We start from the raw sequence: 26,413 nt of genomic DNA on the forward strand, positions 1-26,413 counted from the left end.
CCTTCACTGGTGGCCCGTGTCCACCCCTCGCCGCGGTCTCCTGCAGGGTGGGGGAGGTCGGCCTGCCCCGATGTTTTGGTGTAGTTGCACATCCGGGCGAAAGCCTATGGACGACGACGCCTGCGGGCGCCGTGCTCCTCCGTGGAGGCGTCCTCTTGGCTCTGTGCACCTCCCGACACGCTTGGGGCAGCGCTCGCCTCTTGTCGGCCCGCTGACCGCCCGCTCGTATACTTGCGGGACGAGGTTGTTGTCATGGTGGCCCGACAGAGCTGCCTGGACGTCCTGGGGTTGCCTCAGCTTGCGCCACCCTTCGACCACGGGGTCGGCACACCGGTGTCGTCGCCCCAGTCTCGGCTATCCGACGCCCTTCGACTGTGTTTGGTCTCGGCGGCACATCGCCTTCAGCAATGCCGGCGACACACCGGTGTCGCCGCACGGACTCGGCTATCCGACGCCGTTCGATCGTGCCGGGATGCTTCTTCGCGTGCTCCTGTTGGTGTCCTCGTATTCCACCACCTGCTCCCTGGTCTGCCTGCCTGCGGTGTGTATTCCTCCGGAGATACCCGTTTAGCGGTCGGCTTGAGGTCCTCAAGGTGACGTCTGGTTGTGGCCTTGTCTGGTTCGTGCTTGTGGCGTGACTCTTCCCTGCATCGCCCTTCGACCACGGGGTCGGCACACCGGTGTCGTCGCCCCGGCCTCGGCTATCCGACGCCCTTCGACCGTGCTTGGTCTTGGTTCTGCAGGTCTTCGTCGCCGCCCCTCGCTCGCATGCCAAGTCATAGTGATTGTCCTTTGAGGTGCTAGCCTCCCGAGGGGGTTCGGTTGGCTTCGGTTGTGCTGACCTTCCCCTTCCCCTGTGTTCTTTTTTCGTTTTTTAGGTGTCTTCTTCTCCCCTGTACCCCATGTATCTCCTTCTATCTGTTTGTAAGAACATGGGCCTGCCAGGCTACTTTCGTGGAAATATAATAAGCGGTGGGGTTTTTTTCCCCCCGTCAACCCTCGAAAAAAAAAGAAACACCAGTATTAGCAATATTATCTTGTGATTCAGAAGAGGAACCAACGGCTTGACCATCGCCACCACAAACAGAAAGCGGTATGTCGTTCTTTTCTTAAGGAGAAAAATGCGGGCCCTTCGGAAGTATGTTGTAAAAAATAGAGCACTAACGCTACAATGTTTTAGCGCGATATAACACGCTATTCCACAAGTAGCGTCAAAGCGAGCAAAAGTATTAAAATTTAGCGCGGTCTATTCTACTATAAAACCTTGTTTTTCTAAGGGCTTAGGTCTGAAGGACAGATAAGCTCTATTGATTAAAGGCGGTGGAGTTACAACTTACAAAACAGACCATAAAGGAAACATAAATTACAATTGAATCCTTAATTTATGCACTAAGGACCCTAGATCTAAAATAAAAAGGCAAAATTGGGTCTAGGTCTCCACTGCATCGCTGCAAGTCTGCAACGCATCACAGCCAAGAACACCGCCACAGGAGTCGCTATCACTTGGGACGGAGCTCCATGATCTTGCTGTAATGGAGCAAAGAAGCCTCCTGGATGGCATAGTTGTCGAAAACTTGCAACCACCTGTCGGAAGAAACCGCCGCTGGTAACCAAAAAATCTTGGTTTTAACCCATCTCCACTTGGAGGGCATTTACACAAAAATAACCCAAAAGTGGAAGAAAAGCACAGACTAACCCTCCGGCGAAACTATTTCACCAATCTAACCCTTTTGTGTGGCGCCCCTCCCACGGGTGCCACACATGCCCATGTGGCTCCCCTCCGCCGGCGCCACACACCCAGCCGACGTGGCGCCATCGACGCTGAGCTGGTGCGCCCATCCGACGTGGCAGCATGTGTGGCGCCCCTCCCAACGGCGCCACACATGCACTTGGAATCCCCAAAACATACTGTGAGACAATTCCTCTGGGACTTAGCCGTTTTGCGAGGCTCGATGTGTGGCGCCGATGCCACGGGCGCCACACTAGCCTGTGTGGCGCCGATGCCACGGGCGCCACACATCCACTTAAGTGTGGCGCCCGCGCCCGCCCCAGCCCGACCCAACCAGTTCTTCTCTTCTTTTCTTCTCTCCTCCCACGGAACCGCCGCCGCCGCCCGCCTCCCCTTCGCCCCCCCCACCAAATCGAGCAAGAAATCATCAGATCTGTCCGGCCAACTCCTTCCTCCTCCATTCCTCAAGGTATTCCCCTTCGATTCCCTCCGATTCATCCACTAGTATTGGTGGATTTGGTAGATTTGGGTATGAACCCTAGATATGGAAATTTATGTTGGTGGATTTGGATATGAACCATTGATATGGAAATCAATGTTGGTGGAATCTACATTGTAGTATATGTGTTTGAACCAAAGATTTGTTGGAGCCCTAGATATGAAATTTTACATGTATGTGTTGAAATCCTATGTATGTATGTGTTGAAATGTCATGCATTTGCCTAGCAAATGCATTCAAATTTGTTACATATGCCTAGCAAATGCCTATTCAAACTTGTTGCACTCAAATGTGTGTATGTATGGGTGATTCGAAAGTTAGATATATTGTCTTACATATGTATGTATGTGGTGAAAGGCAAAATTGGAGCTTAGCAAATGCCTATTCTATTGTCTAACATATGTCTATTATGTGCCTAGGAATGGTATGTCTTACGAAATTCATATGTGTGATGTATTTGGATATGAACTCTCATGTATTTGGATATTCTCATGTATGTGTTGCTCATTTTTGTTAGTGGAATGACTCATAACATGGTTGTGTAAACATGTAGGATGGTGTGGCTTCTGGATGAAGAGTACGACAGGGAGCACCGGGCTGTTCATATGACGGAGAGGGAAACGGATCTTCACCCTTTGAAGATTCGTTATCATGGCACATCGGATATACCTTATGACGAGAGGTACACGGAGTTCATCCGGCCTACCGGTCTTATGCCGTTCATATCCCTTGTAAGCCGTGGGGGCCACACATGAACCCCTCGGCACTCACCGCCCTTGTCGACCGGTGGAGGCCGGAGACTCACACCTTCCACTTGAGGGCCGGCGAGATGGCCCCTACTCTCCAGGATGTTTCCATGATCCTTGCACTACCTATTCAGGGCGAGCCACTGTGTATGAACACAGCTTCTGATGGGTGGCGCCAGCAGATGGAGGGGCTTATTGGCAGGGCTCCTCCGGCGCCAGCAAATCCAAAACAGAGAGTTCCCGCCGGCGCGTCTTTCGAATGGATCAGGACTAACTTTGGAGAATGCCCCATAGAGGCCGACGAGGACACTCAGAGGACGTATGCCCGCGTGTACTTATGGTACATGATTTCCAGGACTCTCTTTCCTGACAGTGGGGGTAAGCTGGCCCATTGGTGTTGGCTGAAGGCGCTTACGGTGTTGGACGACCGGTGGAGTTGGGGAACAGCGGCACTTGCCTACCTCTACCGGCAGGTGATGATTTGTTCTATGTACTATTTTCCTATAGTAGTGCGCTACACAAAGTAGTAACCAAATATCTTATGTACGCAGTTGGACGAAGCTTGTCGCAGGACCGGGAGCAAGACTCGGGAGCGGCGGTATTGGTGGATGCATGCTCCTACTTTCCGTATGGAGCCGGGACCGCCTATCGGTTGGGCGTCCCGGGGTACTCAACGAGACGCCATGGCCTCATCACCCTCACTTTCCCGATCGGGAGCCCACTTGGGCATACCTTTGGGACAATGTCTCGGAGATGACGAGCGATCCAATGGTCATGTACGAGGCAGTACACTCGCGGAGTTGGACACTCTTACCGCTGAGCAGGTAACCGATCATTGCGGAGTTGCAATCCTAGTTTTGATTGATTCTACTGGCATGTTCTAAATAATTGTATGCTGCAGGTGGAATGGGAGCCATATGGTAGCTACTACCATATTGGCGCGGGGATGGCTGACCCGAACCCCAAGTGCACGGAGGAGGCGCGGTTCGGCGTATGCGCTGCCCACTCATATGCATGTGGCTTGTTGAACACCACCAGCCGCAAAGAGTGATGAGACAGTTTGGGCTGTATCGGAGTGCCCACCAATGTGGCAAGACACGGACAAGGCGCTTCATAGGTAAACTTCGGAATCATGCGATGGAAGATTCTTGATAGAAGAGGTACAAACTAACTTGTTGATTCTTGCGAGCTTGATAGGCAGCGGCGGAGGAAGATCACAAATTGGCCAGTCCATCATAGCGGCCACATCGCAGCGTTCCAACACCGCTTGGAAGCCGCACGGAATGCTGGCCCCGAGCGGATTGTGCCTCACGACTTCACCGCTTTCAACAACTACCTCGAGTGGTTCCATCGTAACATGCGTATCGAGTTAGTGAAGCGCGCGTATCGTGAAGAGATCTTGGACGACCCCATCCAGTTCGATGAGGTTGGGCAAAGCCAGCACGACACTTTTGCTCGCAGAGGGAGATCGACTTCTATTGCTTCCGAGCTGAACTTCGTGGTAATGGATTCTCTGACTAACTAGTACATCATCTAGATTGTCATGTGCTCGCTTAAATTGTGTATGAGTTCCATGACGCAGAACACTGCACGAAAGATGCGGCGGTTAGCGAACTTGCTAGGTTGCCGCGAAGGCGAAATCCCTACATCCTCCTCTTCTGAAGAACAGGTATGGACTATTTTGTTGCTGTGAAACATGTTCTTACTAATTTCAACTTTTGTAATCTCATGTGTTCATGTTTGTGAAGATTCCTCCCGAGGACGACCTAATTCCGAGTCAAGGCATACTTCCGAAGCGTACCTCCAAGCAACGGTCAGCTTACCGGTTGAAGCCAAGGGGCAAGGCTCCAAACCGGTACACTCCGGAAGATTATGTCAACCGAGGAAAGAAGGTTGTCACTGAGGAGGATGACGGGCCGCCGCGGAGATCAGCTATGTCGAGGATGAGGAACGACGAGCCGTTCTCTTCAGATGAGGAGGAGGAGGAGGAGGAGGAGCAGGAGCAGGAGCAGCAGGAGGAGCAGCAGGAGCAGCAGGAGCAGCAGCAGGAGCAGCAGGAGCAGCAGCAACAACAGCCAAGGCAGCGGACGAAGAGGATGGCCGTCCGGAAGCAGCCCACGAGGACGGCACGTCGAGGACGCTACTAGGATGTGCTACGTGTTGTTCTGAACTCTATATTAATAAGTATCGATTTGTGAACCCTATGTCATTTCGAACCATGGTCTGTAATGCTACTTGTTGTTTGAATCTACGTGCTACAATGTGACCTATGAAGTGTTATATGTGTATGTCATGAAATTGCTACTTGTTGTGTCCAATGTTGTACTCGTAACTCGTTGGAGTTTGGTAGGATTTTTCATGTTTTCAACACAAGTCCATGTGTGGCGCCCTTCCCACCGGCGCCACAAGTGCTAGTGTGGCGCCCGTGGCATCGGCGCCACACATGCCAACTTATATGAACTATTGGGACCAAAACATCCAGGGGCTCCGGACGATAAGTCCTTAGCCGTTTTCGCGAGCCTCTATGTGTGGTGCCCGTGGCATCGGCGCCACACGGGCTAGTGTGGCGCCCGTGGCATCGGCGCCACACATCGAGCCTCGCAAAACGGCTAAGTCCCGGAGGAATTGTCTCACGAGTATGTTTTGGGGGATTACAAGTGCATGTGTGGCGCCGTTGGGAGGGGCGCCACACATGCTGCCACGTCGGATGGGCGCACCAGCTCGGCGTCGATGGCGCCACGTCGGGCCGGGTGTGTGGCGCCGGAGGAGGGGAGCCACATGGGCATGTGTGGCGCCCATGGGAAGGGCGCCACACAAAAGGGTTAGATTGGTGAAATAGTTTCGTCGGAGGGTCAGTCTGTGCTTTTCTTCCACTTTTGGGTTATTTTTGTGTAAATCGCCCCAATTGGAAAGCACGAAGTCCTCGCCGTATCGGCATCACTCCGTACGTCACGCCAGGTCGACTGACCTTTTATAGGCAACAGGTAAAGTGAGTAAAAGAACATATACACAGTACTGAAAAATATCTCGGCCGGTCGACCAAAAAGATACTTTCCGCAGCCACGAGAAGGTTCCAGACGGTTCCTCGCCCGGTCGCTCCGCCACCTGCAGGCACGAGCGCACCGCCCAGGCCAAATCAAGAATCAACGCCGCCTGGATTATTCAGCATGATTCCGATTAATCAATCGACCACGGAATGGTCCAAAACCGCCCACCGGCCGTCACCCGTTGCATCTGGGCTCTGGTCTCGCGTAGTCGCGTTGCCCCCGCGGCTAAGCAACCGGCTTCCGCCACGCGCCTAGCCGGCGTACCACGCGAATCCACCATTCCACCTTGAGTCGACGTACGTCCATATCCGGTCGCAGCCGTCCACGTCATGAGTGTCGCGTTGCCGCTTCCCATTGGTCCGACAAGCTTTAAGTCGGCCAGCCCGAACCAACTTCGCACACCAGTACGCACGCACACGCCACCGGCCGGCCTCCCTACGTACTCACACAACCTATAAATAAGCGCGCCGCCTGGCATCTCCAACACAACCATCCATTCGTATCCGTCGACCTGAGCTACAAGCGCAGTGCGCACACCACAGCAAAATATCGAGCTACACAGCCCGATCGATCAAGCAGATAACTAAGACAAGCAAATCATCCATGGGAGGGGGGATGAAGCGCGCGAGGGAGGAGGAGCCGGTCTCGCTGGCACTGTCCCTTACCACGGACTCGACGTCCTCCACGACGTCGGCCGAGTCATCCGGTTCGCCGGCCGCGACGCAGAAGAAGAGACCACGCCGTGGGAGAGTTGTTGCGACGTCGGGGGAAGGGGACTTCGTGTGCAAGACGTGCGGCCGCACCTTCGCGACATTCCAGGCGCTGGGCGGGCACCGGACCAGCCACCTCCGCGTCCGCCATGGCCTCGAGCTCGGCGTCGGCGTCGCAAAAGCCATCAGGGAGAAGAAACGAAGCGAGGAGAAGCAGCAGCACGAGTGCCACATATGCGGGCTAGGCTTCGAGATGGGCCAGGCCCTCGGCGGCCACATGAGGAGGCACCGCGAGGAGATGGCTCTGAGCATCGGCGCCGGCGGCGACGACCAGTGGGTCTGGCGCAGCGTCACGCTACCGGATCACGAGGTGGTGGGACTCGGTGCTGATCAGCAGCACGTCTTGCTCGAGCTGTTCGTCTAGCTACCGCTAGCTGGATCTTCTGACGGTTTCTTTCTAATTAGATTAGACAACTTGTAAATGTCATTAGAATCAGATATACTCACGGTGTATACGTTTATTCTTCGGTATTTGTAAGGATTTCACGGTGCAAGTCTTGCTGATTAGCATTTCCTTTCAGTTATGTCATCGGTCCGTCACAACTTCTGAATCGTCTAGGATTGATTCGTCGCCTTCTTTGGTTCAGGAGTCCGTTACTGCAAACGATCAATGTTGGAGATGGACACTCCCGTCAACTATCGAATCCAATTTCGAGTAATCTCGGTTTGTAAAATTGTGCAAAGTTAAAAAAATATATAGAAGTTTAACTAACTATATAAAAAACATAAATAAAGTATATTTTACGATGGTTCTAACAATATTTGCTCGAGATTATAAAGGTTGACCCTTTTGTCTATATTATATGGTCAATTTTTTTTTTTTGACTCTAACACAAAACTGAGTGCATGCTATTTTGGGAAGAAAATATAAAATTAGAGCTGATAATGTAGAGAATATTAATTGAAGTGCTAACTAGTTTTATAAAAAAGAAGTTTAGACAACATTAATTGAAGAGGTCGCTAGTTTTATAAAAAAAAAGTTCGTAAATAATTCTGGCATCACCATGGGAGTATTCTTAACAACCATAAAATTAGTCGCTGAAAAGATGCGGCTCTTATTCTTCACAATAAATGACCTTGTACCCTCTTGTCTTACTACCTTCATACCGTTTTATTAGGGTATTACACATTTTAAGGTAGACCTTTGACTTTAATCAACAAAATATTAGTTACCTCAATAAACCGGTATGGAGGGTGTAAAAAATAATGGATAAATATAAGTGATTATTATACTTTTTACAATTACGTGTCTTCAAGTACAGTAGTAGTACTCCTGTAAACTGCGGTTGGAGTATCCTGCTATCATGTCTAATGCAGTATATTTGCATGACAACCATTGATTAATATATTCACTAATTGTGCCTCAGTATGGAGCTTGCACTGGAATTGAGTTGAATTTGGAAATATCTCGAACATTGTCAACAATTTTTTTTTTGACGCAAAATACAGTGGGGAAGACCCCCACTGCGTCATTTTCATATATGGTGCCCAAAAAAAGGCATGGTTATATACAAGTGGAGGGCAAGGTAAAAAGAGAGAAGAAGATAAAAAAGGATAAACCCTAAGAAAATTACAAAGTGTCTATCCATGCTTGCATGCCTTCTTTCAAACTAGGTTTCACTCTGTGTCTAATTTCCTGTATAGTAGCTTTGAAGAAGTAGTAACATTCTTGGACACTTTTCTGTTCATTCTCAAAAATAATCTTGTTTCTGTGATTCCAAATACTCCAACATCCAGCCATCATTGCTATTTTGAAGAAGGGGTTACCGGATCCGGTAGAATTTTCCAAGATCATATCAATAAGTTGAAGGTCTCGTATTCCATTCCTCACCTATTTTCCACCATATCACCCGACCGAAGTCGCATGAGAAAAAGAGATGGACCAAGTGTTTCTTCGGCGTTCTCCATACATAAAACACATTTGCTGGATTGTAGATGGAAATTCTTCCTGGTTAATAGATCTCTTGTATTGAGTCTGTCTTGCAATAGAAGCCAGAAAAAGAATTTATGTTTCGGTAAACAAGGGGACTTCCAAATCCATTTGAAGGGTTTAGGAGCAGGGGGTTCTTTGATCAAATCCAAATACACATTCCTGGTAGAAAAATTGTTTCCTCCAGTTGTAAGATTCCATTTGTCATGAGAGTTGATATTGTCACTGATGGAGTTGATGGCTATGTGGAGTTCATTAATTTCCTGGACAGCAATAAGAGATAGTGGTAATTGGAATTGATCATATAATTCATCCAGATTTAGATGTTTTACCTGCTGCAGAGTAATCTCCTTGTTCTTTGCAAATGAAAATAGATGGGGGAGACTCTCATTCAGTACAGTATCATACCATTTGTCCTTCCAGAGTATAATGGAACTTCCTGATTGTGGTGTGCAAGTGGTAATTTGTTTGAATATCTGCAGATGAGATATACAATTTTTCCACCAAAAGGATCCTCTGTTCTTCCCGGAAATATTGGATAAACCATCATTGTAATAAGCTCTCCATAAAAGATTCACCCATGGTATATTCGATGGTTGTAGAACTTGTAAAGATTCTTGATCAAGAGTGCCTTATTGTGTTCTCTCAGGTTTAATACACCTAATCCACCTGACTCTTTTGTCTTGCAAACATTATCCCACTTGACCAAACATTTTCCTTTAGAGCTCTTTTCAATATCTTTTCCATGCCAGAGGAATGTTCTAATAGATTTTTCAATGTGGTCAAGGTGTGTATAATGTACTTTTAGGGCACACATGATAAAATTAGGCATTGCAGAGATAACAGACTTAATAACCACTAGCCTAGAACAGTGGGATAATAAATTTGATAATCCTGCTAGTCTTCTGTCCACTTTAGTAACCATAGGTGTCAGATCCTCGATGGTAGGTTTGGTAGTTCCCATAGGTAGACCTAAGTATGTAAATGGCATAGTTTCCTTTTTACATCCAAATAGAAGTGCTAGTTCATTGCATCTGTCTTCAGTAATATTTATAGGCACCATAGATGATTTGTGGTAATTGATCTTGAGACCTGTAGCATCAGTGAAATCTTTCAGGATTCGTTTAAGTTCCAAAATCTGTGTTGGTTCAGCTGGCATGATTAGCAACGTGTCGTCTGCATATTGTAAAATAGGATAGCTCTGACCATAAGATTCATCAATTGGTAGAGAGATAATGTTGTCTTCCCATGCATGATTGATAATTATCTGAAGTAATTCAGCCGCAGTTACAAATAAAAGAGGTGACAGTGGGTCACCTTGTCTTACACCCCTCTTACATTTGATGCTTTTTCCTGGAACTCCATTCAGAATAATAGAGGTAGAGGCTGTGGTTAATATCATTTTGATCCAGGTCAAGAATTTATCTCCAAAACCCATGTGTTTGAGCATGGTAAGAACAGCACTGTGTTCTACAAGATCAAAAGCTTTTTCAAAATCTAGCTTGATAATAATAATCTCCTTTTTTGATTTATGGCAGATATGGAGGTATTCAAAGGCCCATGCTATGCAGTCTTGAATTGTTCTGTTTTTGATAAATCCATACTGGTTACCTGTGAATCGGTGGTATAATAACATCTTGAACCCGGTTGGCAATTAATTTTGTCAAAACCTTCAATGCCATAGTGACCGAGAGAGATAGGCCTAAAATCGGAGGGATAAGCGGGGCAGCTGATTTTTGGTATTAATGTGATATATGCAGTATTGATACTAGTAAGATCCAAACTTCCATCATAGAATTTGTTGCACATATTGTAGAACTGATGCTTCATCGTATTCCAGAATTTTTTCATGAAAAGACCATTAAATCCGTCTGGTCCAGGGGCTTTATCATTTGGCATATGTTTTATAATATTATCAATCTCCTCATTGGTAAAGGGAGCTTCTACCTCACTTAAATCTTGAGGGATGATCATGCTCTGCGAGTCAAAATTCCATGATGTGTCTCTTGTCCGGCCAAGTCTTTCTTTAAAAGAATTCCATAGAATAGCAGCTTTGCTTTCATGGTCAGTAAATTCTATATCATGTTCATTTTTCAATACTGCAATGAGGTTGTGTCTGTAGTTCCTGGTAGCAACTGTATGGAAAAATTTTGTATTTTCATTCCCTAACTTTGCCCATCTGATGTTAGCTCTTTTGTCAGATACCTCCTGGTGAGATGTCTACAGCTGCCATGAACTATGATAGTTCTGATGAATAAGTCAATCTGCAATGTACTCTGGCCTAGATGTAGAGGCACTAGCTACATCACTATCTTAGTTTTCCATCTTTGCTTATCAGTTTGTTATTTCCAGAATTTTACTTGCTTTGTAAGAACCATATATCCCTTGAGTTTCCATATATTTGAGATATCATTTGTTTATGGCTATCCTTTGGGCTGTGTTTGCTCTAGAACATATCCTATGATCTATCTCTGGGAAGTAATAAACCACCCTGCTATCCTCTGTTCCATCTCTTTGCCCCTGTATCCTCATGTGTTCATGCAAGAGTTTATAATGTCAGTACTCGATATTATTCATACTACTGTTTTTAAAGAATATAAATATGAATAGAACACTACACATCATGGATTGGAACGTCGGAGGTATTAATTCTACGTAAAGATGTGATGATCTAGCTAATAAAATAAGCCAAAGCAATCCCTCCATTATCTCGTCTCCAAGAAACAAAGAAAGAATCTTTTGACGAGTGCTTACCTCAAAAAATTCTGTTCTAGACGTCTGAACCAATTTGCCTCGCCAACCCTCTATTGGACTTTCCGGTGGCATCATAACTATATGGAATGGATCTCTCTTTTCTGGCACGATTATCAGCCAGACAAAATTCCAAATTACTGTGAAACTTCAATGCAATGCCTCACAAGATATTTTATATATTACTAATGTATATGCTCCCTGTGATACTGAAGGAAGAACGGAATTTATTGACTGGTTTATGACACTTGATTCTAGCATGTATGATCTCTGGATGATTATGGGAGATTTTAATATGATCCGAAGCACATCTGACAGAAACAGACCAGGGGGCAATCTCAGTAATATCCTACAGTTCAACTCTATATTTGGTTACCAAGGATTTGTTAACTTTTTGCGTACTTCGCTATCTAGGTATAAATGTTAGGCGGCCTAGCAAGCTATACGGAGTGGTGGTAGATATAATTTCGTATAATTTCATGATTGATTATAACTAACATATATAGCAGACTAGGAAGGCAAAATATCAAGTTTTTTTTAATATAATGCAACAATATACTCTAGCAGTCATCATTAGCACCACCTGTCTAAAGAAAATAAGTGTGTGGGTCCTATGGTAACACACTAGATCTAGAGCAGATACCGTTGCTCATATAAATTAATCTAGGATAACACATGTGATACAAACTGCACAACATAAATCAATGCTCGGTTGTACTATGGAAGACCATACATAGAAAATAGATTTGAAATTGCAATATTAGTTTTTGCTAAAATTGCACATTCAAACATAATGTGGTTTACGACTTATATTTATGAAAACCTTAGATGTTATAGTTTTAATTTAAAGGTCATTCTCGGTCTTGTACTATTACACATGTAACATATGTATTATAACAATAAATTTGCGCTCAGAAAGGACTCAATGATAGTTAGTACATACCCGATACATCCATAGTTTTAAAAACCGGACCGGACCGGCGGTCCGACCGGAAAAAACCGGAACCAGCGCCTCCACTGGTTTGTTAGGCGCAATGGACCGGACAAGGAAGTGAACCGGATTTTTTGTGGTTGAACCGCCGGTTTTCATCCAAACCAGAGGAAACCGGAGACTGGTCCAACCGGTCACATTGAATTCCTATGGTCGCGAACGGAAAAATAATGTGTGGAAACGGGATTCGAACACGAACGTGGAGTTAGAGCGCATGCGCTGCTGCTATACGTGATGACCATCTATTCCATGCTTATTTTGTGATTATAACACTGAAGTCAACCTATTTGACACAATATTTCTCTATTATATAACTAAAAATAATAATAAATTTTCAATTTCCGGTTCAGCTATTGAACCGAGCGGACCAACGGTTGGACCAATGAACCGTGAACCGAGAGCCTCGCTGGTTTGGTCACCGGTCCGGTTTTTAAAACTATGGATACATCGTGCATTGTCAGATGCCTTTTTCTAGCAACAAACTAGCAAAAACTGAACAACCACAGTAGTATAAGATTAAATCAAATTTTTATGTAGTGGGACAAAATATATTATAGCAATCCTACCAATAGAAAGTGATACAGACAATATTCTAGAAGAAATATGGAATAGTATCAACCAAATTATTGTTTATGATGATGTAATGAATGTTTGAGTGGCGATGCACTATAATGCATAGTTTTACAATGTCGAGAAATTACTGATTACTTTGGACCCGGCAACACAAATTATGAACTTGCTCATGCTCATATTTGATTGTTGCTACTACGATTACACCACGGTCCTCCATCAGTTAGTGAACAAGTGCTAAACCTCCTAGGCAAACCTAAGTGTCGTATGTACACAAAGTATGTGGGTCCTAATATCCTATGACACACACACTAGATCTATAGTGAATGGTGCTCACATAAATCTACGACTCACGCACGATAGAAAACTTCACAACATGAATGCTCGATCCAATGTTGGTTGCTAGATTGCATCATGGAAGGTCATACATATGAATCCTAACTAGTTTTGCAAAATAAAACAGATCTAAAATCGTGATATTTTTTTGCGAGCAAAGGCTTACTTTATTTGTTCCGTTGGAAGGAAGATGGGTACTAGTGGATGTCCATAATGTGGTTTGATATTTATATGTACGAAAACTTTATAAGTTAGTGTTTTATTTTGAAAATATGGATCCTTTATCATTGTGTTATTTGAAGTATATTTGATTTAATATAACGATAGATATGCAGTCATGACCGCCTTGATGATAGACAACTAATAATGTATGGCATTCGTTAAGTAGAAATCAACTAAGGTTAACATGTGATTCGAGCACAACCGAACATTTGTAATTACAAGAATCTGCAGGTTTGATGCCGTAAAAAAAAGACTTGAGCCCTAAGATAATAAATCGATAATAGAAACAACAATACCAATAGAGAGCTTTTGTACTATGTGTAATTAGCAATCTAGTTATATTTAGGTTCATTTTATGCATACAATACTACTTATACATTCATAGAAAAATAATATGAAATGATTATATAGTTTGATCAATTTACTTCAAAAAAAATTAATTTGCTATGGTGTCAATATTTCGTACATTGAAGAACTCTACTAATTCATGTGTCATAAGTGGCGAGTACCTAGTAAAAAATAATCATCATGGTGAACGCAATGGTGAACCAAAGAACTTATCGAATCCTAGAAAAACTCCAAGGCAAGTGCTCAAAATGCTATTAGTATCTAAATCACGTAAGATATCACGCAAAATACCACATGTCAAGATTAGCGGCCACCCTAGCATGGTTGTGGGGTAGGTCCGGCCCTGAGTCAACAGGAAATCAATAGATAAACGACAAACACATAGGAGGAGGAAGTAAGTTAATCCACTTTCTCATCATCCCTTTTCGATCATGGACGAGTGTACCACCAATTATCACCAAAACCCTTTTTGGCCCTTCAAGGTTCATTCCTCTAAGGACCATTAACATATATTAACCCACCTATGCATTACACGGTACCTTCACAACCATCAATGACCTAGAAATGTTTTCAAGCATAGCTTTTTTTTTTGCTTCACATAACCATACAAAATTATTCAAGGTGCATCGCGCCGGTAAGCATTGGCAGTTTCTCATGCTAGAGATTCACTAGTCTCCCACTTACAACTTGGGGAATGTTCCCTTAAAATTGCTAAGGAGGGATAACTCACAGAGAGGAGGCCTAGAGCTCCAACACCATGATATTGGGTCGAGTCATGCCAGGTAGATGTCAAATCTACGCCCTAATGCCGCTATGTTGTGATATGCAGTGGTACTCCATTGTCACATTTTCCCATGATGCACTGCCATGAGAGGGCCATGGGATAGTCGATGTGAATGGAGGAGAGGAATCACCCGCATATTTGCCAAAGGTAGAGAGGACGAGCGGCGCCAATTGATATGGTCCTACGTCGCAACTCTTTTAATTGAAAGTAGGATGCGACTATTTCTTGGTCAGATGACGTCAGAAAATTTCTTTTGCAGCTGAAAAAAGATGTGTAATTGCACACCCGTGTGCAATATCACACTAATGTGCATATGTCATGTGCATGAATCATGATGCAAATCCTACAATAATAGAGTCGGACTAGAACTAACTTAATTTTTGTTCGACCCATAACTTACAAAAAAGGTTGAAAGAAATTCTAGTCGAGGTCTGTCTAGGAAAGTTTCCATTTGAAGATGTTTCTTTTGGCCCAATTCATTCGAGACACCTTCAATTCTATGCCCGCATCAGATTTTAACATTCATACTCGGTAATGTGGTTCTGCATCGAAGCACGACTTGATATATGCCTTCTTATATGTTGCCCTGGTGTTAATTATGCATCATATAGATGTTGACGGAAATGCTTTCTATAGACGAATAATAGTATGAAAGAGATGGTGAATTTATATTAGTTCGATTGTACTTTCTCATGCCATGTGTGGGAGGTAATTTCTCACATACTTGGACTACAGATGAGATCGTGTAACCATGATGATGACTATGCTGGACGCGCAGTTGGTGCAGTTGATATGGGGCGCATTTGATATCTGAGCCGTTGTTGCTATTCATGTTCCCTGGAGATTCGGGTTAGTGCACCTCACCGTGAAAAGAAAATCTTCAGCTGTCATGTCTGTAAAAACAATAATATTTTTGTTAGTACTGCATGTACCATCTAATCAAATTTGAAAGGACTTTAAAAATCCAACACGATGTATGGTAGGACCACATAGACATAGTGTAGAAACTATTTGCCTACAATAGAGGACTCTATAGTCAATTACTCAACATTTAGGTTAGGAAAAGTCAGAGTCAAACCCAAAAGAAACGAATCAATGTATATAATCTCCGCAACGAATGAATGAACAAGTCCCAGTGATAAATGTACACACATAGGAACGAATGCTCCAACTATCAAGACCTAACTACATCATAGTTTTAAAAACCGGACCGGACCGGCGGTCCGACCGGAAAAAACCGGAACCAGCGCCTCCACTGGTTTGTTAGGCGCAATGGACCGGACAAGGAAGTGAACCGGATTTTTTGTGGTTGAACCGCCGGTTTTCATCCAAACCAGAGGAAACCGGAGACTGGTCCAACCGGTCACATTGAATTCCTATGGTCGCGAACGGAAAAATAATGTGTGGAAACGGGATTCGAACACAGAACGTGGAGTTAGAGCGCATGCGCTGCTGCTATACGTGATGACCATCTATTCCATGCTTATTTTGTGATTATAACACTGAAGTCAACCTATTTGACACAATATTTCTCTATTATATAACTAAAAATAATAATAAATTTTCAATTTCCGGTTCAGCTATTGAACCGAGCGGACCAACGGTTGGACCAATGAACCGTGAACCGAGAGCCTCGCTGGTTTGGTCACCGGTCCGGTTTTTAAAACTATGAACTACATACGGGTGTGCAGCGAACGTACAAACGAATCGCGCACACGGGCTAACCTGCAGGAACTCTGAACTAAATGGAGCTAGAGACTACTACCAATCAGAGGAGCTAGCTAGACGAAGAGCTGTAGCAGAATGGGCGGCGCCTGCGCCACGGGGCCGGCCTCCTCGCGGTGCCTGCGCATGTGTCCCCCGAGCGCCTGCCCCATCTGGAAGGTGAGGCCGCAGACGTGGCATTGGTGTACTGCCGCCGGATTCTGATCGTCTGAACAAGTGGTCTTCTTGGGCTTGAGGGAGTAGTGGTCTCCGGCGAGGGCTAGAGCGAGCCCGTGGCGGCCGCGGAGGTGGCTGGTCCGGTGGCCGCCGAGCGCTTGGAACGTCGGGAAGGAGCGAGTGCACGTCTTGCACACGAACTCGCCCGACGCCGCGGCGCGCCTGAGCTTCTTCTTGCGCTCGGCCACGGCGCCGAGGGAGAGGGAGAGGGACAAGGGGGCGTGATCTCTGTAGTGATTCATCGAGGACACCATCGCTGCGCGGCTAATCAGGTCTGAGCTCAGCAAGAGTAGGTCTGTGGCTCCGTGCAAAATGATCGACGACGAGAAGAAGAATTCAGGAGAAATGGGAGGTGGATGTGGATGGGGAGTGTCCATGTATGTCCTTTTATAGTAGCGAGACGGATGGGACTAGTAGTAGCTGGAGCTAGTAGCGGCCAGCAGGAGGATCTCACGTCACGTGTATACCCCGTCGGAGTTGACGTCGTCGAGGACCGCAGCGTCGCCATCGGCAGTTCGAAAAGAGCAGAACTTTCTTCATTTTTGTTTACTTGCTCGCGAGGGAACACGCGCTTCCTTCCATGGATAAGCGTGTGCGCTGGCTTCATATCGCCGGTGGACGGAAGGGCCCACGAAATGGGACGGAAATATCGTTCTCTCACGGTGTTAGTTGGAGAAAATAACACACTGTGGTGCTATCGCCCACGGGCCACGGCACGGTGACGGCAGTATGTAGGTTGATTTTGCGGAAGTCCATTTTAGCTCATAGGTGTAGATGCACCTATTGCCACAAAAATATATGTTAAAATGTGTAAAAATTTAAAAAATTCAGGGTGTACTTCCACATATTTTATGCCGCGCCTACACACAAAGTTCTCGAAAAAATATTATAGTTTGTGGCATGTACAAAAAAGAGAAAAAAAAAGACAATTTATGGTGCTCCAAAAGTGTTTTTCATGGGATATTTATTTATCTTTTTTTACATAGGTCATATAAAATGCTTTTCATCCAAAACTTTTGTGAGCTAACATAGGTTGCACACTGAGGAGTTTTATTCAAAACAATTTAACATTTTAAATTGAATTTAAAATTTATTTTCTTAATAGTTGTAGATACATCTATGAGCCAAAACTCCACGTTCATATAATAGGTGTAGATACACCTATGATTTTTCTGCTATTCTATGTCGGATTATCGGTGGTCGTTGTCGTGGCTCGTTAATTATGGCAAACTAGCGCAGGTGAACGTTGGTTTGACTCTCCCTGGGAAAAGGATTTGGAGACTTGGAGTACGTGCACACGGTTCAGCATTTCCGTTTATGGACTTGCTCCTGTTCTCGAAGGTGGTCCGCGTGTTTACATCACCAATTGTGCTGAAATTTCTCCGTGCGTAGTAAAGGTCACGTGCCAGTCAATGTGCATTGATACTTCGTACAGATTACGAACGCGGGCAAGTATTTTCATACACGAGTGGTAAACTACCGGGAACCACAGCAACCAGGGCAAGACATTGCTCCTACTTTGTAAAATAATTTTCATGACTAGTACGATTCAGGGGTTTCGTGTTCCAGAAAAAAAACGAATCGACCGGACTCGGGGACATGTGCATATTGCAATAGCCTTTTTGCAAGTAAAAAAAAAGGTAAAAGCATCCTTATAGCAGATCTTACATACAGTCCCAGCCCGGACAATGACATGAAATTTTTTACACCCATGATAGCGCTGAAATATTAGAGCGCCCTTCCCTCCTTCACTGCGCCGCTGCATGCATGTAGACCCCTGTCATCTGCTCTGACTCCGTGCCGCCAAAAAGCTTCACTGATATCTGCCGCTACATTCCCACCTTTTGGTGAGACCGTAGACGCTGGTTTCATTCCGCCTCCCACCTCAACCCCACCGCCGCCATGGATTGTCGCCGAGCTCAATGGGAGGCCCCACACCGGTCCACACAGCCCCCATCAACTGTTCTGGCGACACTGTTGTCACCGTGTTGTCACTCTCGGCTTGAAACGAGGGGGTGTCGATTCGCGGGCCTGTAGATAAATCTACTCTAATTATTTAAAACCATGAGGTCATTGAACTATTCTGACATAGAAGAATTCCTTCATGACGACGATCTCAAGATTCTCAGCTTCCTGGCCTCCGCAAAAGAACACGAAGATGGACAGAAACGAAAGTGTCGAGACTCGACGGTTGGCCGTCTTTACAAATATGATCATTATTAAGATTCTACCGCCTGAAATCATAAATATATATACTAACCCTACAAATCTGATTTGTCGTACCATGGGATTTTTTTGAGTAACATTACCGTAGGGGAAGCCCCTACGGTGTAGATTTTATATTAATATTAACACAAAGTTGTACAAACTCTAAGTCCAAGTCCAAGGAAAAAAATCAAGGGGGGAAAAAGTGTGCTAAAAAAGAAATCATCATACAAAGATGTTTAGAAGCCAATCGACTAGGGGCTGTACCAACGAAGCTTTCACTCTATAGCGATGCAACATAAGATCATTTTGAAATCTCACTCTCCAACGACCAATCGAGGGTCGTACCACGGGATTTCGGAGTGAAACAAAAAATCTCTAAACTGGTACCCTTAAAATTTGCATGTACAACACTAGCTCTATAAGACAACGACTAATTCAGCTTTTGCCCGCAAGCCATGGCATGTAGGCGTGGCAGATAGAGTTGAATCGTTTTGATCCCCTGCTATTACTCTCTCCGTATCCGTTTGTTAGATCGATATGCATTTCGAGAGAAAAAAAAGGTAACCATCAATTTGGTAAATAAAATGTGAGACATATTATACAAAAATTATATTATTGAATTCATTTTAAAAAAGTGTTTTGAATAACATAAATTTTGTGCCATTGGATTCATTGGATCCTCGTAAGCCTAACCAGAGGCTACTTTAAGACTCGTTCAAGCCCAAAACGGACTGGGGCAATCAAACGTGTGAAGCTGGATAAATAAATCAGTCGACCAACTGAATCAGCAGCCCACGAGCCAACTCCATGAAAGGTACTGTCGTAGAAAGCACGGATAAACAAATCAGTTGGCCAGTTGCGGAAAAAACAGTGATGCACGCACAAGCGTCCAACGGGATTCAGCTCAGCTGTGACTGAACTTCGCGTTCACGCCGAGTACTAGCTTGCTTGCTCTTGAGGTAACGATAACTTGGCCGTGTGAAGCTGGCCGGGAGCAGCATCCGAAGAAATTAAACGTGGACCCTGCAGCGCGGCGAATGGGAAGAATGGAAGAATGGAATGGAAGAACGTGGACCCTACAAATGTTAAAAAATACAAATAAAAATGCATCGTGTATACCTTGACATGTTACATTCTCACAAAGTTATTTAAGCAAAAACCGATATCTTTTGTACTTCGTGCAAAAAAGATAAATTTTTCATGCTAAAATTGTCTATTTTTCGAAGCATTATTTGTGTTTTTTACAAAGGGTACAAAAATTAACAGTTTTATGTGAAACTTTACGTGCACACATAGAACATTTCTCTCTACATGCTAATTTTTTTCCTAATTTTTTTTACGTTTTCGAAATATGGTTTACATACCGGGTGCATATGCACCAAGGATCAGTTTTGGTTTTTCGAGATATTTTGTCCTTTTCTCAAGCTCAGGACGTTTTTCCGTGTGAACCAAGTACCGTGGGGAGTGCAATGGATTCCATTTCACGTAACCCTGTGGATAATTTATTTATTAGAAAACACTTTTGTATTTACACGCATAAGTGTGGAGGTTTTCATCACCGTTTATTTAATCCTCGAGATTCGTGCTCACCTTGGTAGATAGAAAGATTCAGTTATCTCTCATCTTTTTATCCGAATCTCAAAGCACAATGGACGGTGACGGCCATGCATGTAAGTACAAAATCTACTCTCTTTATTTATTAGAGGATGGACATGAAGAATTTTGATCCGGGTATCTAGAATATGGATGAGGATTAAAAGATCTCCCCAATATCGAGCCCCGTAATTTTTTTGTTGCAGTTGTATATACATATAAATTAATAGATAAAAAAATATGAGAAGATCATTTGAATTTACCTTTTTAATGGGAAACCCGATCCCTACCCCGAACCCGATGAAGATGGGGATGGGGATGGGAATAAAATCTCTCCGGTTACTAAACAGGGACAAGGATGAGAAGGCACTCCCGGTGGGAGCAGACATGTTACTACAATGTTGCACCAACTAGATATTAATATCTGCTTTTTATTGAAAAACTACCGGTACTTTTTCGTGTACCTCTCTTGAGAGTGCTCACGCGCTTTGGATCGCGCCGTCGCATGCAAAATCCCACCACACTGAGCGGCTGCCCACCATGCGTTTCGCGAACGATCTGGAACCGTGTTGTCAAGCTACCGTAGTACTATAAGAGACTTTCCATCGAAAATTTGAAGAAAAATAGCAGGATGCTTATAACGTCTCAGTATACCGTAGTTTAAATCCTAGTTTTGATGCCTAGTATGTTTGGAATATTCTATCAGCCGAATGCGATGTATTCATCAATAGTGAGTCGTCTATGATGATTCCTTCATTCTCAACATGCTGGCTCAATCCTTCGGAAATACTCATAGAAATAGTGTGTGCATATGTACATTCATATGAATGATGTGCATGTGTGTATATGAAGGCATGCGTGTAGTATAATGTGCTTTTAAAAAAGAACAGTACCAAAGAGGGTACTGCATGCATAGACAAGTTAATCGCATTCCATACTATCATGAAAGCATAGCTGGGAATAAATCGCATGGTCGCGATGATGAAGGTGAATAGGGGTGTAAATGGATAGGATAATTTCTGCACCGAAACCGGTGCTCAATCCATTTTATGAAATTCATATTAAATTTTAAAAAATCCGGTGGATATGGATATCAGATTCTGAAGTGGTGCTCCGGATATGGTGTAGGATATAGTATAGCCGATAGCATGCGGATAAGGATTATCCGAAATTTAATTAGAATAGTCCAAAAGCTAAAACCCGGATAATTCTATTTTTGAGTCAAAAGTCAAGTTCAATCTTGAAAGGTTCGTAGTTATTGAGTTACCAATTTTTTTTGGCAAGTATGTTTAGCTCTAAGTTTCTACTGTTTCCACGTTGTGCATAGAACACAGAGGAAAGCAATAAGTCGTTGTATCACTCCGTACGTCACGCCTGGTCGACTGACTGTGTACACGCAACATGTAAAGTGAGTAAAAGGACTGAAAAGATACTTTCCACAGACACGGGAAGGTTCGAGACGGTTCCGAGCCCGGTCGCTCCAAACAAACAAGCCACATGCACGCACGAGCGCACCGCCCAGTCCAAACCGGGAATCAACGCAGTCTGGATTATTGGTGATCCGGCTTAATCAATTGACCACCGTATGGTCCAAATCCGCCCACCCCTTGCATCTGGCTCGCGCGTTGCCCCCGCGGCTAAGCAACCGGCTGCCGCCACGCGCGTAGCCGCGCACCACACACGTCCGGCTCGAGTCGGCCGCGCTATGCATGCCTATCCGATCGCGGCCGTCCACATCGTTATCGTCGTGTTGCCGCAACCCGATTGGTCCACCACGCTTTCAGTCGGCACCCCGAGCCAGTACGCACGCGCACGCCACTGCCTCCATACGTTCCCAGCACAACCTATAAATAAGCGCCCCGTCCGGCCTCACCTGCCATTCATACCCTTCCTTCTTCTTCTCACAGACCAGCAACGCACAAGAATATCAAGATCCACACGCCGATCCAGCAGATAGCTAAGACAAGCAAACCATCCATGGGGTTGGAGCTGAAGCGCGCGAGGGAGGAGCAGCCGGTGTCGTTGGCACTGTCCCTTACCACGGACTCGACATCTTCCACGACGTCGGCGGATTCGTCCGGCGCGACGCCCATGACGGCCAGGAAGAGGCCGCGGAGGGGGAGGATGATCGCAACTTCAGGCGAGGGAGATTTCGTGTGCAAGACCTGCGGCCGCGCGTTCGCGACCTTCCAGGCGCTCGGCGGGCACCGGACTAGCCACCTCCGCGGCCGCCACGGGCTCGAGCTCGGGGTCGGCGTTGCCAGGGCCATCCGGGAGAAGAAGCAGAGCGAGGAGAAGCAGCAGCACGAGTGCCACGTATGCGGGCTCGGCTTCGAGATGGGCCAGGCGCTGGGCGGCCACATGAGGCGGCACCGCGAGGAAATGGCGCTCTCCGGTGGCGGCGACGGTCGCTGGCTCATCGCGCAGCCGGATCAGAAGGTGGTGCGGCACGCTGCCGACAGACCGCCAGTCTTGCTCGAGCTGTTCGTGTAGCTAGCATTAGCTGGATCTTCTGACTGTTTCTTTAGTTGAGGACCTGTAAGCTAGCCGATTAGCGTTTCAGTTCTCTAATCGGTGTCAGTTTTTGAATCATCTGGGAATTAATTCATCTCATGTATATAACACTAGCAGAAAATTATTTTGTTCAATACTGAATTGGAAAAAGTAAGGACAAGCGAGGATTAAACTCCCGCAATATCAATCAATGTTGGAGTTGGACACTCCCGTGCACTATCAAATCCAATTTGGAGTATTCTCAGCTTGTAAAATTCTGCAGAGTCAAAAATATATAGAGAAATTTGACTAACTATATAGGAAAAAATATAATAAACATCTACAATAACCAATGCACACAGTCTGAAATATATTTTAAGAAATGTTCTAACAAATTATCTATATAGTTTCTTAAATTTTTTTAACTAAAAACTGAGTGCATCCTGTTTTGGGAAGAAAATATAAAATTAGAGTTGATAATGTAGACAACACCAATTAATGTGCTCGCTAATTTTATTTGAAAAAAGCTTTCGTAAACAACTCTGAAATCATCGTGGGATTATTTCTAAGGACAATAAAATTGGTCGCTAAAAAAATGTGGTTCTTATTCTTCATAATAAACGACCTAGAACCATCCAGTCGTTACACAACCTCCATACCGTGTTATTAGGGTATGATGCATTTTGAGGTAAACCTTTGAGTAATAATTTAGCCAATAAAATATTATATATATGTTACCCTAATAAATCGGTATGTAGGGAGTAGGTAAAATGACGGATAATTAGAGCAACTTCAACAGAGGCGCTATTTCACGTCTACGCTAAATAACTGCTGAGGCTATTTTGCACCGTCCAGCAGACGGGCTAAGAACTTATCAAATCCTAGAGAATCTCCAAGTCAAAGTGGTTAGAATGCTATTAATATCTAAATCATGTAAGATATCACACAAAATACCACAAGTGAAGACTAGACGGACACCCTGGCATTGTCGTGGGGTAGGTACGCCCCTAAGTCAACACACGATCATTAGATAAATGATAATAACATTGAACAAGGCCTAGGAGTAGGAAAGAAGTTAGTCCTCTCTCTCATCATCCCTCTTTGACCACGGACGAGTGTACCACAAATTGTCGCTAAAACCCTCTTTATTTGTCCCTTCAAGGGTACCCTTGTTCATTCCTCTAAGGACCATTAACTAATATTAACCCACCTATGCATGAGAGAGTACCTTCACAACCATCACTGACCTAGAAACTTTTTCAAGCACATCTATTTTCCTTTTGCTTCACATAACCATACAAAATTATTCAAGGTATAGCATCGCGCTGGTAAGCCTTTATAGTTGCTCATGCTAGAGATTCACTAGTCTCCATCACACAACTTGGGAAATGTTCCCTTACAATTTCCAAGGAAGGATTACTCACAGAGAGGAGGCCTAGACCTCCAACACCACGACACTGGTTCAAGGTATGCAAGGTAGATGTCAGATCTACGCCCTAATGCCACTCTATCATGTCATCCATTGTTGCTCCATTGCTGCCTTTCCCCGTGAAGCACTGCCATGAGAGGGCCATGGAACAGTCGATGTGAATGGATGAGAGGCATCACCCACATATATATTCTCCAAAGTTAGAGTGGACGAGCGCCACTAATTGATGTGGTCCTTCGTTGCAGCTCTATTAAAAGTACGACGCAACTATTTCTTGGTCTGATGACATCACAAAATTTCATGTGCAACTGAAAAAAGATGCGCAATTGCAAACCTTTGTGCAATATCACACCAATGTGCATATCTCATGTGCATGGATCATGATGCAAATCCTACAGTACTAGAGTTGACCTAGAACTAACTTAGTTTTCGTTCAAACCAGAACTTGCAAAAGGGTTAAAAGAATTCCTAGCCGAGGCATGTCTTGGAAAGTTTCCATTTGAAGATGTTTCTTTTCAACCAATTCACTGGAGACACCTTCAATTCTACACTCGCCTCAGATTTTAACATTCATACTCGGTAATGTGGTCCCGCATCAAACCACGGCTTTATATATGCCTTCTTATATGCCGCGCTTGTGTTAATTATGCATCCTATAGATGTTGGCAGATATGCTTTCTATTGTGATAACCAACCAAGAATAGTATGGAAGAGATGGTGAAGTTATATTTGTTCGATTGTACACTTTCTCAAGCTATGTGTGGGAGGTCATTTCCCACATGCTTGAATTTCAAACGAGATCGCGTGCGTAGCCATGCCGATGACTATGCTGGACGCTGATCGAGTCAATTACTCAATTTTAAGGATAGGAAAAGGGGAGTCAAATCCGTCGGAACGGAACAAAAGAAACGAATGAATCAATGTATAATCTCTGTAACGAATGAATGAACAAGTCCTAGTGATATATGTACACGTAGGAACGAATAAGCCAATGATGAAGCCTGCGACTAAGGGTGTGCAACAACGTGTACAACAAATCGCGCACACGGGTTAACCTGCAGGAACACTGAACTAAATGGAGCTAGAGACTGCTACCAATCAATGGAGCTAGCTATCTAGACGAAGAGCTGTAGCAGAACGGGCGGCGCCTGCGCCACGACGCCGGCCTCCTCGCGGTGCCTGCGCATGTGTCCCCCGAGCGCCTGCCCCATCTCGAAGGTGAGGCCGCAGACATGGCACTGGTGTACCGCCGCCGGCTTCTGGTCGTCCGTGGACGTGGTCTTCTTGGGCTTGACGGAGTAGTGGTCTCCGGCGAGGGCGAGCGCGAGCCCGTGGCGGCCGCGGAGGTGGCTGGTCCGGTGCCCGCCGAGCGCCTGGAACGTCGGGAAGGAGCGGCCGCACGTCTTGCACGCGAACTCCCCGGCAGCACTCTCTCCGCCTCCTCCGGCCGCTGCGCGCCGGAGCTTCTTCTTGCGCTCGGCCACGGCGCCGAGGGAGAGTGACAGGGACAGGGGCGCCTGATCTCTGTAGTGGTTCATCGACGAAACCATGGGCGCGTGGCTAATCCGATACGAGCGTAAGAAGACTGCGTGCGCCTGTGCGCGGGTGAAACGGTGGACGAGATGAGCTTGATTCAGGGGAAATCGGAGATGGTGGCAGTTTGATGTGGCTGGGTGTGTGCATGGCCGGCCTTTTATAGTCGCAGCCAGCAGGTGGTCTCTCGTGTAGACCACGTCGGGATTGACGTCGTCGAGGGCTGGAGGTCGCGATCGGCGGTCTGAAAAGGGCGAGCAGAACCTTTTCTCATCTTGTGTTTACTTGCTAGCCAGGGAGAGCCTGAACTGGAACACGCGCTTCAGCTGGTGAGGGGAAGAGCTCACGAAATGGGACGAAGCTCACGGTGACGGTGTCAAGTAAACAAACCGACGGTTGTGGTGTGGCCCAACGGCCAAGGCCAGCCCTTGTCGTTTGCTCGTAGTACTCCTGTAGTACTATAATAGTCAAGTGAAACGCTTGATTGACGTTG

At 45.3% G+C, this 26,413-nt stretch overlaps 3 protein-coding genes across 4 annotated transcripts; 1 reads left to right on the forward strand and 2 right to left on the reverse strand.

Moving 5' to 3' along the window:
• Positions 1 to 6,532: 6,532 nt before the first annotated feature.
• LOC124680983 (zinc finger protein ZAT8-like) lies at positions 6,533 to 23,001 on the forward strand. 2 transcript variants are annotated; one of them, XM_047215993.1, is made up of 2 exons: positions 6,533 to 6,795; positions 22,614 to 23,001. In XM_047215993.1, the coding sequence occupies exons 1-2, from the start codon at positions 6,625 to 6,627 to the stop codon at positions 22,956 to 22,958; spliced, it is 516 nt and encodes a 171-aa protein (XP_047071949.1). In that variant the 5' UTR covers positions 6,533 to 6,624; the 3' UTR covers positions 22,959 to 23,001. The 2 variants fall into 2 exon arrangements, with proteins under 2 accessions (XP_047071949.1, XP_047071948.1); XM_047215992.1 differs by lacking the exon at positions 6,533 to 6,795 and having other exon boundaries at positions 22,358 to 23,001.
• Positions 16,253 to 17,008, reverse strand: LOC124680991 (zinc finger protein ZAT8-like). The gene has a single exon (XM_047215999.1). It carries the CDS (start codon positions 16,916 to 16,918, stop codon positions 16,505 to 16,507), a length of 414 nt encoding a protein of 137 aa, XP_047071955.1. The 5' UTR covers positions 16,919 to 17,008; the 3' UTR covers positions 16,253 to 16,504.
• Positions 23,002 to 25,293: 2,292 nt separating the features above from the next.
• LOC124680993 (zinc finger protein ZAT8-like) lies at positions 25,294 to 26,030 on the reverse strand. The gene has a single exon (XM_047216001.1). The coding sequence runs from the start codon at positions 25,935 to 25,937 to the stop codon at positions 25,503 to 25,505; it is 435 nt and encodes a 144-aa protein (XP_047071957.1). The 5' UTR covers positions 25,938 to 26,030; the 3' UTR covers positions 25,294 to 25,502.
• Between the last annotated feature and the right edge of the window lie 383 nt (positions 26,031 to 26,413).

The sequence above is a fragment of the Lolium rigidum genome, unplaced genomic scaffold, assembly GCF_022539505.1.
Source record: "Lolium rigidum isolate FL_2022 unplaced genomic scaffold, APGP_CSIRO_Lrig_0.1 contig_32528_1, whole genome shotgun sequence".
Taxonomy (NCBI): domain Eukaryota; kingdom Viridiplantae; phylum Streptophyta; class Magnoliopsida; order Poales; family Poaceae; genus Lolium; species Lolium rigidum.